This window comes from Propithecus coquereli, unplaced genomic scaffold, assembly GCF_000956105.1.
Source record: "Propithecus coquereli isolate 6110/MARCELLA unplaced genomic scaffold, Pcoq_1.0 Scaffold61, whole genome shotgun sequence".
NCBI lineage: Eukaryota > Metazoa > Chordata > Mammalia > Primates > Indriidae > Propithecus > Propithecus coquereli.
In genome coordinates, this window is record NW_012152063.1 from 7364703 (window position 1) to 7379290 (window position 14588).

At 38.1% G+C, this 14588-nt stretch overlaps 1 protein-coding gene across 1 annotated transcript in view; it reads right to left on the reverse strand.

The window, feature by feature from the left end:
- Nucleotides 1-14588, reverse strand: part of RAPGEF5 (Rap guanine nucleotide exchange factor (GEF) 5) — a 188073-nt gene that overhangs the window by 141014 nt on the left and 32471 nt on the right. The window contains exon 4 of the mRNA XM_012659442.1: nt 7630-7678. Coding sequence (XP_012514896.1) covers nt 7630-7678 — 49 coding nt within the window. The remainder of the gene's footprint in view (nt 1-7629; nt 7679-14588) is intronic.

The following is a 14588-nucleotide window of genomic DNA, read 5'->3' on the forward strand; positions in this document are numbered from 1 at the left end:
TACTTTGCACCTTAGGGGCATAAAGAGAAGCAGTCACAGAATTATAAATTCTAAAAATAAATTATATATAATCCCCCTCCCCGCCCTTACCCATGCACCCCCAAATGTAAACCTTTATTCAAATATACAGAATTAGTCAGATACAAGGCCTTAAGTGGATGCATGTTCTGTTTAGGGCACCTGGTAATTAGCATAGTGGCCTCTTGGGCCCTGCCTCTGAATGCTGAGCGGCATATATCACATGTTCATGCAGGAAGGGGCTCCCACTCACCAGAGGACCAAGAACAAAGGAGCTGGCAGGCTTCAGGGGAGAAATTGCCCAGTCAACTGTGTATTAAAGACACCCATTAGTTGCCTCAATCAGCTAATTAGCTCAAACAAATATGAAACCTAAATCATTACATAAAGTGGCCCTGATTGCATTGGTGACTTCTGATTTGGTGTCACTAACCTAGCAGGGTATGAACAGGGTAGTTCTACACAAAACAAAAAACTATCCACAATGGGAAAATGGAATGGGATGGGACTTAATTTTTATGAAAGTTGAGCCCTGCCAGGAAGTTTTACTGATTAAAAAAAAGCGGAGGGAGGGGGAATGCCAGGGAGACCTCCGTGTTTATGCTCTGAAATTTAAATCAATTTAAATATAAATTGCTCTCCCTTTTTGTCATTATGAGAAAGAAACAAAACATGGGTTTCAGATCTCTGGTGTGCAAATGGTCATTAACTTTCATTTGACCTTGGGTGTAGAACTAATATTGGATTTATACACAGGGTACACTCATTATACTCATCTAGTTTCCTCACAGAAAACACGTTCCCAGGAGTTGCAATGCCGGAAGCTGCTTCTTAGCTCTCGAGAAACTACAAAACTTGATTCTCCCTTTAATGCCTCTCTCCTGCCTCTCTGCTCAAAATCTCAGGAAACTGTTTCTCAAGGCTTAGAAATGTGTTTAAAACATGAGCTATAACAAGCAGGACTCTGAACAGTATAAAATCATTGTCCAGGACCACACGAGACCAGAAGGGAACCTGCTCTGTGTGACATCACATTGCTGGGACAGGGACCGTAAGTGTTCAGTTCTCCTTCCCAGTACCTAATTCTCTATAACAGGTACAAGTTCCCATTTAGAATGATTTAATTACCTTTGTCTGTTGAGCCTTACACATGTCACACACCCTAAGCATGTTTTCAAAAACCAAAACCTCGAAAACCTTGCATTCTGAAGCATGCTCTGCTGTGGTCATAATTACTCACCTCCTTGGCAAATCAGGTTCACTTACTATCTTGATGGATGTGAGGATGAAAAAGAAAATCATCTTGCCTTGTTTTCTAATTTTCTTAATTCTAAACAATTCTCAGGGTTAAAGGAATCTAAATCCCTATACTCAATACTCTCACATCTCTTGCTATTCAGGAGAAATCTGTGCAAAGGGCTATTTTCTTTTATAGTATGCCATTGAACAGTTATTTATCATTTTGACTTAATAGCTCTAATTACAAAAGACAGTGTCACAGGATTTTTTTTTTAAAAGGCAATTTTCTTTGTATCCCAGTGGGAGAGTTAGGAAAAATTTACAAAGCATCTGCTGCATGCATTTTCAATTATTCCTGGGTTTTACCAGTGCTGTTACTTTCTTGATGGTAAGAATTTTCCATTTTCAAATATCTTTTAAGTTTACACTGCATCGAGAATTACTGTTTCAAGACTCTTATTATGGTTTTATGTCATTTAAAAGTAAAGGAAGATACAATCTGTCAACCACTGAATTGATCTCTGCTCAATAGGAACATGCGCTGGTGGAGATGGGATGTACGAAATCTGTCAGCAAGCAGGGACAGAGGAACTGTCTCTAGAAATGTTAGAACAAGGAGTTATCACAGCACCAGAGAGGAAAGAGATTTTACAAACTTCAACAATCAGCCTGGTGTTAGGCAAAGCTCTCTCTTTCAGGGAAAACATCCTGGATCAATCAATCAGGAAGACAAGAAGGTCATGTTGGTTATTTTAGGGGAAAACACATCTTACTTCTTTCCTCTTGGTTGAAAAATGCCAAACAACACATTTGGTGGGGTTAGAATTTGGACCGGTGCTGACCACAAAGGAGGGTGGTGGACACTGACGAACACAGCACAAGGAGGTGGCAAGGAAAAGAAAAGGACAAACACAAACCACGTGGAAAAATCAATTCTGAGAGAATACAGGTGCATCCTTTGAGCACAGGCTGTGACAGTCTTGGGAAAATTTAAATGGTTGAAAACGTCACTAAAAATAAGCATAATCTCTTAATTACTTAAAATATAGCCAACAGACTTCTGTTATAAAGTAGTACTTTTCAGCTTAAACATTCATTATTAGAGCACTCAGAGATTAGATGAAAAAAAAAGTCATTCAAGAGACCATCACTATAGCTTTTTGTTTTAAGAGGATTTAACTTTTTTCAGTAAAAAATAATGACACATTATCCAAAAGGTAAAAGGAATTTGAGATAGCAATAATTGTACTAGCAAGTGAGCCTGTCTTTGCTGGCCCTTAATTTTATTATTAACAGCTACTCTAAAATCCCATTTGTCATGCATTCTCCTAAATATGAGCTATGTGTTTACAAAAGGATCAGGGTAAATTCAAATATGGTGTTACATTAAAAGAAAATTGTGCCAACTAAAGATAAAAAGTAAAAATTTTAGAGGACCATAAAAGTAGGAGTGCTTCCACAGGTTTAAAGGTTATTTTTTTCTTCTAGATGTGGAAAAGGAAAAGCCTTATTCTCTAATGTTAAAAATAGTTAATCAATCTATATCATTTCTCATGACAAAGTAACATGAATATCTTTTCTCCGGAATATTCTGCTCTGAAATAGAATATGCCTTTTCAGTTGTGTCCATTGACCTCGAACCTTACAAATGCCTCACATCAGAGAGTCCTGCCAACATGTGAGTTCCCCGAATCATACATACACATACTTAAGAAGGGTGCTTAAAACCACTAAATTTTCCTAAAATGTGTTACTGGTGACCAGTGATTTTTATTAACAGTAGATCCAGAAAGCTGGGACTTCAACTATACTACTAAGGTGATTAAAAATAAAAACACCCTCAAATTGAATAACAGGTCCACCATGATTACCAGATCCAGGGGTTGCCTACCTGAATGTTTTACCTGGAGTTCAATGTCATAGCAAATTAGTAACCATATTTGGTTGTTGAAACCATATACCCAATACAAATGTCTATTTAAGCTTGAATGTAGGATTCAAAGATGATAAAACAAACAAGAGGATCTATAAGATTAGAAGAAACAATTTAATGCAAAACGCTAGCTTCTCTCTCATTCTTCCTAGCCTCTTGAAAATAATGTTTTAAAAAAGCTAAAACTAGGCCAGGTGTGGTGGCTCACACCTGTAATTCCAGCACTCTGGGAGGCCAAGGCAGGAGGATCACTTGAGCTTAGGAGTTTGAGACCAGCCTGAGCAAGAGGAAGATTCTGTCTCTACTAAAACTAGAAAAATTAGCAGGGCATCATGGCACACGCCTATAGTCGGAGCTACTCGGGAGGCTGAAGCAGGAGGATTGCTTAAGCCCAGAAGTTTGAGGTTGCAGTGAGTTACAATAACACCACTGCACTCTACACAGGGTGACAGAGTCAGACTCAATCAATCAACCAATAAATAAATAAGCTAAAACTAAACACAATAAGCTAAACCATTTTATACAACTTTATATTGTATACATTTTATCTCAAAGAAATAATAAAATATCTTTGTATACAAACAATACTTTAACCTGAATTCCTGAACAGTTTCTCCTAGAAAGAAGGAAAAAAATGTTGAAACCCACGACTTGAAGAGTTTATGAGTTTTCACACTATTCTTTTTCATTTCCAGGCACAAAAGTAGAAAACAAGAGTGAATGCCTTTTCACAAATCACATCTTTATTCTCATAATCCTAAAAATTACTAACCAAGAGTGGGAGCATAGCTGGGAACACCGGGCATCGGGTGTTGGAAAACCTGGATTCGCACTGTGGCTGCAGACTATTAGCCTGTGTGATCTCAGAGTGGCACTCCCTCCCTTGATCTCAAGATTGGGACAGTACAAACGATTCCTCCTGCAGCTGTTCATCTTTCTGTGGGTGTCCTCTGCAGAGCCACGTGTCTTGCATGGGGCTGGGTTGACCCCTCCAACTCCCCCCTGCCATTGTCCTGCTGCTCCAGAGGTGAGCACTTCATCCTGACGACCGGCTCCCTTACCCGGGCTTCTGCTGGGGCTACCCGGACATCTCTCTGCCAGGATGGTTAAACTCCAGACTCCTGGAGCCAATAAATTCCCTTTTTGGTTTTCAGTTTGTTTTTCTATCATGTACACCTGAAAGAATCCTGAATAAAATAGTCCCAAGGTTGTGACTAAGGGGAATGAAGGTAAAAAGTGAAAATATTGTTATAATTAAATATTAGAGCTGGAAAGAATCACTGAGGTTACCAGATTCTATGCCAGCCCCCAAAAGATATAAATTTAAATCAGATATCTAAGGTCACAAGGATATTTAATGGCAAAAACAGAGCCGGGAACCCCTTCTTCCCTTTCTGAATTTTAATATCCCAGGTACCTCAGTTTTAAAACACTTAACTAGCTACTAGCTATGGGCTAAGGAGACAGGGTGAAATTTAAAAACTGCCAAGGAGATTTCCGGTTTTCCAGAAATAGAAGCCCACCGTGGCACAAATTTCACGTGATCTAAAGTTAATGAGAGCTAAAATGCTTTGGCTGTGGATTTCCCAGAAAAGGGAAGTAACAGATCTCCCAAGACACTAATGAGCTAACATTAGCAGGAGAACAAGCAATCCAACAAAGAGAAAGAAGTGCAAGGATATCTGTGCAAATTTTTGTAAATCTCGTGAAGACTTAAAATGTTATTCACATCCACTAATGTTAGTTCTTAGAGGAGAAAACTGTTCAAAGGCACATCCTAATGGCCTCTTAGAAAATTACAACGAAATGGATTTTTTAATAAACTAGAGCCTTGAATCATTTATAGAACCTATATTGATCGGGAGTTACTTTTATTTCTGTTTGTATGGTGGGCTGAAACCAAAACTTTTTCTTTATACTCATGCTCATTTTAATAACCCTTTGCAGTTAGACATAAATCTGGCAGGACCACCTGAGCCCTAATTAACAGTTTTACTGCAAGACATAAGATATTAGGGTAATCGATTCCTTCTGTCAAGCTCCAGATGTGCCAACTATCATTTTAATACTTTTTTCTTAGATGTATACCAGCTTATTTTTCTTCTCCATTTAAAAAAAAAAAAAAACCTCAACACAAAAAACAAAAATTATACATAGAAAGCACCATTCTGCAGCTGGAACTCTATTTAATTAGGCCCGTGGTTAATGGTTCTGCAGTTTATCACTTCCTAACTTCACAATAATAAGGTTACCTTTTTCTGACAGCCGTTGACTCATTAATGCATTCTATTTATGAAACATATGCTGTGATTTAGAAACAGCAGGGGCCACGCTTGTCCTTGCTCACTAGTGTATCCTCTGTATCTAGCACATAGTAGCTGCTCAGCTAGAATCTGATAAAGGAATAAATGAATACAATATCTACGATTTAGGCTCCATTTTACCTTGTCATTGTTATTTTTCATCCACTCTCAATGGCAACTCACAGATTGAGAATGTAGGATGAAACAGGTGGGTATCTCTAATATTTCCATATTTGGATTCTTTGAATATAGTAATATATATCGTGTTGGCTATTTTTAACCCTGGATTGGTTCTCAACTTTGTTGTGGTTTGCGGGGTGTGAGAAAGAAATGTCTGTTTTTTCCCAAAACAATCTTCTTCATTTATATTACTTTTCTAATCAGAAAACATATTTAATTAAAGTTAGGACAAAATAAGAATGCCAACTATCATTGATATTATTCAACCTCATATTTCAGGGTTCTAACTAATGAAATAATATGGGAAAAAAAGTTCATATGGATTGATAAGATAGAGACAAAGTAGTCATCACTGATAGATGATGAGTTTGTCCATGTAGAAAATCCAAGATAAGTTTAAAATGAGGTATTGGAATTCCTTTGAGTTCTACACATTTATAAGACACAAAATCAAGAGTTCTCATAAATCAAAAAAAAAAAAAAGCCAACTAGAGGAAATAATAGATATAGGTATGGATAAACTGATTCTGAGGTTTATCTGGAGAGGGAGAAGACTCAAGATAGTCAACACAATATTGAAAGAGAGGAGCAAAGTTGGAGGACTGACATTACCTGATTCCAATACTTACTACAAAGCTTTATTGTATTGGTGAAAGAATAGACAAACAGATCAATGGAAAAGCAGTGTATATGAGAGCTCCCCTTTCTCCACATCCTTACCAGCATCTGTTACATTTTGTCTTTTTGATAATGGCCATTGTAACCGAAGTGAGCTGCTGCCTGACTGTAGTTTTGATTTGCATTTCCTTCCTACGATCTTTATATTGATGTCCTTTCTCCATATTAGCTCCCACCTCTGCACTAATGCTGCTCTCTGAGAAGCCCTGTGCATGCCGCCCTCCACTCAACACCCCAGACTGCTGCTCTGTGCATCTTCCTCTCCACCACCCTTATGACATCCAGTCTCTGTGTCTTCAAAATCTGCCAAACCAACAGAAGAGAGTACAGTGAATACAATAAGCTAATTTGCACCAAGATGTGTTTGATTGAAATAGTAACTGACAGAAATGCAACTTCTTAAGAGTTTCTAACTGGAAAAAGAAAGATGTAAAATATATGGTTCATTCTTGAGACATTTCTGTTCCATTTATTTCTTCAAGTTTTGTTATCATTTTGATTTTGTCACAGTCTTTCCACCTGAAAAGTCTTATTCTAGTTTAACATTATCCAAGAAGTAATTCCCTTCTGATTTTCATTCCCTTCAGCCCTGACCACCTCCCTCTGAACAGGGAGGAACAGCAAAGAATGTCTCCTTCTGACATTCCTACTCTCTCATCAAGCAGTTTTCTACTTCAGTGAGTCTCCATTTCATATTGAATTCCATCATGGTGTGTTCTTTTCTCCTTTAAAATGTATTTGAAAACCCCCTTTTCCTTTCCACATATTCCACAGATTGTATCCTACAGGTATGAGGAATCAGACCCATAAATTGGTCCTATGAAAAAATCTTTGCTTTGAAATATCACTACACAAATTGTTTTTAGAAGAAACTACTTTGAGAGAAAAAAAAAAAGCCTTAAAAAAAGACCACCTCTATAGTATTCGTTGTCCTCTACCATTAAGATACATAATACAAGGTGGTTTGCTTGTTTTTATCATGTACTTAGATCCTTTTCATAGTTGCAGTGGACTACATATTTTTAATTTTAAATTTCATTTTTTCTTCAAATCTAGGATAAATTGAGCAAAACAGTGAAATTTTACCTTACAGAACTATATATAAGATCCTGTGCTATTTCGGTCATAGAATAAATGATCTTAAAAACAAATGGTGATACTTCTTTGCATTCTACACTACAGTTTCCTGAGATACACTCAACTGCACACTACCAGATGATATGAGAAATATCCCCAAAGAATTAAAATCTTCCTCCAGCTCCATAATAGACTACTCACCGGACTTCCTTGCTTTCAAAGCAATAACAGCTGCGAGTTCTCTCTGCACCTAATAAAATATTAGAGGGAAAAATCAAATTACAAAAAGAAAGCAGTAGCTATTAAAAACTGCACTTTGTTTTCATTAATAGATACACAATCCAAATTAAGAGCTGTCGCAATTAAACCTAGGTTTGCTGCCATCACTTTTTTGGGTTTTGCTTGGTTTTAGTACATGGAAAAACCTCAGCATAGGAATTTTAGGCAAAAAAATCTAGAATAATCTATTGAGTTACTTTTTAAAAAGTTAGACAGTTGTCAAAATGTATACATTGTAAAACATTAGTATATATGCCATGATGGGAAGTAACTCAAAAACATAACTATATAACATTCATATATAATGTAAATATGAATTAAATTAAAATATACATGATACTATAACCCAAATATTAAATATTATTTATCCCACAAAGATGCTAGTTTATACGGAAATTCTAGCAAAGTTGAGGTAGGCAATCCCGGCTCTGCTCAAGCACAATGAATGTTCACTGTGAGCCTGACAGGTTTACAGCAACCATCTTGCATAACATGCCACATAAAAGCAAGTGTCATCAAGTCACATGGCAGGTGAAACGGGAATGGACTAGATGACTTTTAAAACCCTAAATGTCTTAAATACCACTTAGTTGTCCAAACTTTTTAGTGCTTACACATCCTCTCACCCTTCCCATTTGGAAGGCTTAAATCCTTCCTTGAAAACATTCTCAAAGACGAACATGAAACAGTGACAAAAAAGATAGTCACTTTTAAAGATAACGTGAGGATAATCTTTGGGAAGTCTATGTTTGGTAGCAATAAAAATTCCATAATGAGAAAGCTCCTTCCCCTTCAGGACACAGACGCTGCCTTAGGCTGAGAAGTTTGTGTGCTCAGGTGTTTGGAGGTGGTGATATTAGGTGAGAGGTCTGAGAGGGTCACGCCCCTGAATATATTGATGACACTTTAAAGAAAGAGCAGGGGGGTTCAAGTGCAGTTTTCTATTTAAATTAATTTAATTTCTATTCATTTACTGGAAGGTGAGAGTAACAATGTGCTAGACCCTGAGACTCCACCCAGGACTGCTTTGCCAAGGGCCAGATATCACCTGAAGAAGGCAGCTTGCCCCAGGTACGGTGCTTCCCCTGATGGGCTAGTGTGAATGCCATTCAAAGCTGCACACTCTTGATTTAGCTGATTCTTTGATACGGTAAGACTCTCTCTCAGGAAAATTATAGAATAGTGAGAAGAGAATGAGTCCCTCTCCAACCTTGGGAGTTGGGGCTCTGAAAATGCTCATAGCTGGAAAGTTTACAGTTAAAGAACTTAGGGGGAAAAGAGGACTGTGGCAAATACAAGTGATGAGTGACCATAGGAAGGGCTTTGTAAGTACTTGTATGTGTACTCAAATAAATAAAAAAGCAATAAAGTAAAAATATCAATTATTGCATATTTTATATATTTTAAGTCGTTTGTAAAGTTTATCACTTTAGGTATCATATTACCATCTCTTTTTAGGATTTTCCTCCTTCACAGTGTCACAAATATTTGGGGGTGGGTCAAAGATACAGATTATAAACATTCACTGGGACCTTGTCAATGGCTTCCCAATGCTTAGACCTCACAGGGAAGACTCCACCATGGTTCACAGATAGGAAGAAAGCAGAGATGGAAAATGATGCATGAGGTACATCACTTAATTTGCTCACTGAGGATCAAAAACAGTCATCTCCATTATCCTCTTTCAATTTTCCATATCTGAATTCCCTATACAGCTGTGGTCCCCAGCCCTCGGTGGAGGACCAGTACTGGTCCGTGGCCTGTTAGGAACCAGGTCACACAGCAGGAGGTAAGTGGTGGGCGAGTAAGTGAAGCTTCATCTGTATTTATAGCTGCTCCCCATCACTTGCATCACCACAAAAGCTCCCCCTCCTGTCAGATCAGCCGCTGAGTTAGAGTCTCATAGGAGCAAGAACCCTACCGTAAATTGTGCATGGGAAGGATCTAGGTTGCGTGCTCTTTATGAGAATCTAATGTCTGATGATCCGAGGTGGAGGTGAGGTGGTGATGCTAGCACTGGGGAGCAGCTGCAAATACAGATTCACATTAGCAGATAGTTTTGACTATACGGTAAATGTAGTGCTTGAATCATCCCAAAACCATCCCCCCCATCCCCAGTCCATGGAAAAATTGTCTTCCATGAAACTGGTCCCTGGTGCCAAAAAGGCTGGGGACCGCGCTATACAGGATCCTCAGGTTTTCCTTCTCCAATGAGAAATAATGCTCCAAATATAAATAGCTCAGAAAAGGAAGGTGTTATATTCCCACCTAGGTATAACACTACATCTCTTCAAAGATTTGATAGGGAAAGAAAGGGAGGAATAGGATGAGCAAGAAAACAATGGAGCATTTTGGGGGGGCCAGGAAGGTGAGAGATGGCCAGCAAGAAGAATTTCACAGTTTAATTTAGATGGAACCTAAGTGCCTTTTTGACATAAAATAAATGAGATTACTCTACTATACTACAGCCCTTGAACCTCTGCAGTGGGAGGATATGAGTGTTTTATGCGGGGTGGGATATAGACTAGCTTCCATGTTTCTGCCATAGGAGGGAAAAGATTTTTGACAAAAACGCCAAAAGTAGGATAGACTTCCTACAAAACACAAGGGAAAAGAAAGTGCTGATTAAGCAAAAAAAAAAAAAAAAAAATGCAGTGAGATCCCATTATATGCTTCTATAGCATCTTCATGGTTCTTTTTTGTTTTTTAAATGCACTAGCAATTATTTAATTAATCATTTAAAATTGTGGGACTAATGTTTATCTGTTGGCTGGAAGCTCCATGGAGACAGGGGCCTGTCTTTTCTTCTCCTCACCCAGGGTAATTGACATCATTCATTCATTGACACACAAGAGGTGGATACAGAGGCAACCCTTTAGAGAATACAGAAAGAATATAGGGGAGAGAAAAACCTCCTGAGGGAGGACAACGAAAACTCAAAGAGAAGGCATTCCCCTGGTCATAAGATACCCCCAGTCGAAATCTTCAGAACACTAAGTTAGAAGGACTCAAAGCCTCCTTTGCAAATAATTGTTAGGTTTATAATGAAAACTAAAACTCTGAGCAATTGCATAAACAGAGACTACAATTTTGTTTATGTACTAATAAGAGACCTGTTGGCACTGGAAAAGAAATACCAACTTCAGCGCCAGTTGCCCTTCAAATGACTGAGGTCCTGGCTGCCATTCTGACCACAACCCCCCGAGACACCCTGAGCTGGAACCACCAGCTAAGATGCTCCTGAATTCCTGATGTAATAAATACGTGTTGTTTCAAATCTCTAGATTCTGGGGTAGTTTGTTATGCTGAAGAATCTTTTATAGGCCAGTGATTTTCTATCTATCTACTTACGTCATCGGTTAGCCTGAGTGTCTCTCACCATGTCTGAAATGGAACCACCTTCTCAGATTAGGCTCGAGAAATATTTCAAACATAGTAGAACCATGTTCTGATATTGGCAATTGTTTCTGTCCAGTAAGATTGCTCAACCACTGCCTAGGTAATTAGAAAAAATGCATTGTTTCTAATCTGACAGGAAGAGTAAATTATTATCTTGGATTTTCCTATCATAACTCTTCCCTGCTATGGTCTATAACTCCTTTTCTGAACCCCCTGGGGTTAGATGTATTTTAGAATTCAAAATTTTATATAGTTCAAAAAGGTATCCTTTCTACATCATACCCTCAGTGAGGTCGGTCTGTAGCAACTTGTAATCAGACATGTTAATATTTCTGCAATGAAATATATGATGATTCGTGCTAAATGGGATAAAGGAAGACTAGGAAAAGCCTCAGGTTTTGCCACCAAATATGTTCACTTTTGGTTAGATTTTGCCACCAAGTTATTTATGAAAAACTTTTTGTTTCTCAGAGCTTTTCTATTTCAGAACTATGAATAAAGAATTGTGAACCTCTATTAATTTCACACTGGAAGTTTCTCTTCCTCATCTACTCATGTTTTCTTTTCTCCAATTGCCTTTTAATCACTACTTTTTGTCTACTAAGAAATGCTCTTTTAAAATAGCTGAGATTTGCATCTATTTCAGCAGTTCTCAAACCTAACTGCACATTAGAATCAACTGGATAGGCTTAAAAAAATACTGATACTTGGGCCCCAACCAAATCCGAATCTCTGGGGGAGAGATCCAGGCATCAGTTTCTGTTGTCTCTGAGCTTCCTCTGTGATTGTAGGTTGCATCCAGGGTGAAGAACCACTGCTCTATTCAACAAAATAGCTTAGTTTCCCCAGACTCAGAAACATACCCTAAGATTATACTTCAATCTTATAATCATGTCAACCGACAATGAATCTTTACTTTTTATTTTGTTCTCCTCTAATTTAATTCATTTGTAAGGGAACATGGCCTTCGCTGTTTAAGATATACAATAAAAAAAAAAATCAAGCTATAATCCAATCAACTGATAAGATTCACTTACTGCAACAGCAGTTTGATAAACAGGATCTACTCAAGTACAAGGAAAATTACAAGAAAGCTTTTTAAGAAGTTTCAACTTTAATTTAAAATATAGTTCACTCAATATAAAAAAAAACTATATAATTCAAAACACATGCAGCTGAGGGTTATATTTGCCTTGGGAATATCTAAATAGAGGATGATCAAGGGACTGATAAAACATATCCCCAAGTCTTCCCTCTCCCCTGGTTAGCCATCAGAAACTAGAGTCAGAAACATGTTGAAATGTTTTGGCTTTCTATTTTCAATAACCAGCATGGCTGTTCACAAAACAGCCTTCACATTCAGTAAGAATCAGAGCCAGTCTTACGTCCAGTATTCTGTCTTCTTTTTGTTGCTGGCACTTTAATAGCGCCTTCTGCCTCAAAAACCAAATGCTCACAAAGCTGTTTTGCATCAAAGCCAAGACTCAAGAGTCAACAGAAAGCATCAAATGCAAACTCTGAGTGCCAGAGAGCATCTCCGTGGGAGAGGTTAACTGAGAAGACATGCACAGCCTTCCTGGAAGAAGACGCCCTTGAAAACCAAGCATAAATCTGGAGGGAAAGTCATTTTGGGAGGAAAGATATTGACAAAGGTCTTAGTAACCGAAGAGTCATCCTTACAAACTAATTTTAAACAGAATAGCCAATTCACAAATTTCCTAAAGGTTTTTAGTAAATCTATTGATCTTAGCAACATTTAAATTTTGATACCACAATAGAAATGTTTTTAAAACATACAACCCATTTTGCTCAATTTCCTAAATTAAATGTAAGAAGAAACATAATCCAATACTCTTCCACGTTTTTATTCCCACACATATTCAACTTTTATACCACTATAACATTTTTAGCTACTATGGACTTTAAGAACTCTAGAAAAAATATACAAATATACTTCTCAATCAATATACTTTTATACAAGATACAAACTGAGCAATGATGGTTTTTCTCCTCTGAAAGGAGTAACCTGTGGGCTAAGTAATAATTTTCTTTGTTTCTCAGAAGCCTGTTTTCCTATTTCCAAATTGATTATTCTGTTCTGAACGGCTAATATCACCACAAGTCTGACACACAAATAATCTTGCCAAACCTGTTAATGTCAATCAATAATTAGAAAATTAAGAAAGTTATATATCTGCGTAGACACTATTGTTCTCCACCTCACAGTTTATTTATCAAATGCTTGTTTCCCCAACAACTGCAGACACCACATCAAAGAGGTGTTTGTTAAGCATGTTGGCATGATAAAATATACTAATGCTTACTCATCTGTTCCAAGGCACTTAGGGATATCTTTTAAATCTCTTTAATAGACTTTTTGTTGAGTGCATAGTTATGCTTATTAATTTTATTATAACTGAGACAATAGCTGGCCATTCAAAGATGAACATATATAGAAGTGGCCTGAAACTCACAAAATGAACTGGAACCAAGTCCTACACTTAGATTTTAAAAGTCTGATGCAGATACATCTGGTTTGACAGAGGTTCACGTTAAAAAGATCTGATAGCGTTAGCTGATCGCAAGCATACTATGAGTTACCAATGGGAATGGGATTACTTAGAATGGATTGTTATGTTTTTAGGAATATTATTAGAGGTATGACATTCAGGTCACAGAAGAAAATAATGAACTTCGGAAAGATCAACATCTGGAATGGCCGGGCGCAGTGGCTCACGCCTGTAATCCTAGCTCTCTGGGAGGCCGAGGCGGGTGGATTGTTTGAGCTCAGGAGTTCGAAACCAGCCTGAGCAAGAGCGAGACCCCGTCTCTACTAAAAATACAAAGAAATTAATTGGACAACTAAAAATATACAGAAAAAATTAGCCGGGCATGGTGGCGCATGCCTGTAGTCCCAGCTACTCAGAAGGCTGAGGCAGGAGGATCGCTTGAGCCCAGGAGTTTGAGGTTGCTGTGAGCTAGGCTGACGCCACGGCACTCTAGCCCAGGCAACACAGTGAGACACTGTCTCAAAAAAAAAAAAAAAAAAAATGGAATGCATTAGATTTGGGGTACCATTTGTTAAGGTCCATGAGGAGGAGACAGTATCCAGAGGAGGACAACCGTGAGACAGTCACCTCCTGTAGCTCAACTCGACAGACACAGCAGTTCTCACCTTGTCCTCTCTATACAATCTGACACAGTTAACCATTCTCTTCTTTTTAACCTCAGAGATTCCATGACATCACGTAATCCAGGCTTTCTCTTTCCTCTCTGTCTACTACTTCTCTTCTCCCAAGGCTCCCCCACTTTCTTCTGCCTTTTCAAAAACTTGATGTTTCTTAGTGATCTTTCCTTAGCCATCTTGACCTTCTCTTTCCCTTCCCTCACATGCCTTCGATTATATCTGCTTCTCTAATGCAGATCTCCTAGGCCCTACAGCCCCGTATCTATCTACCTTCTGGACCTGAAAGCCCTACTAA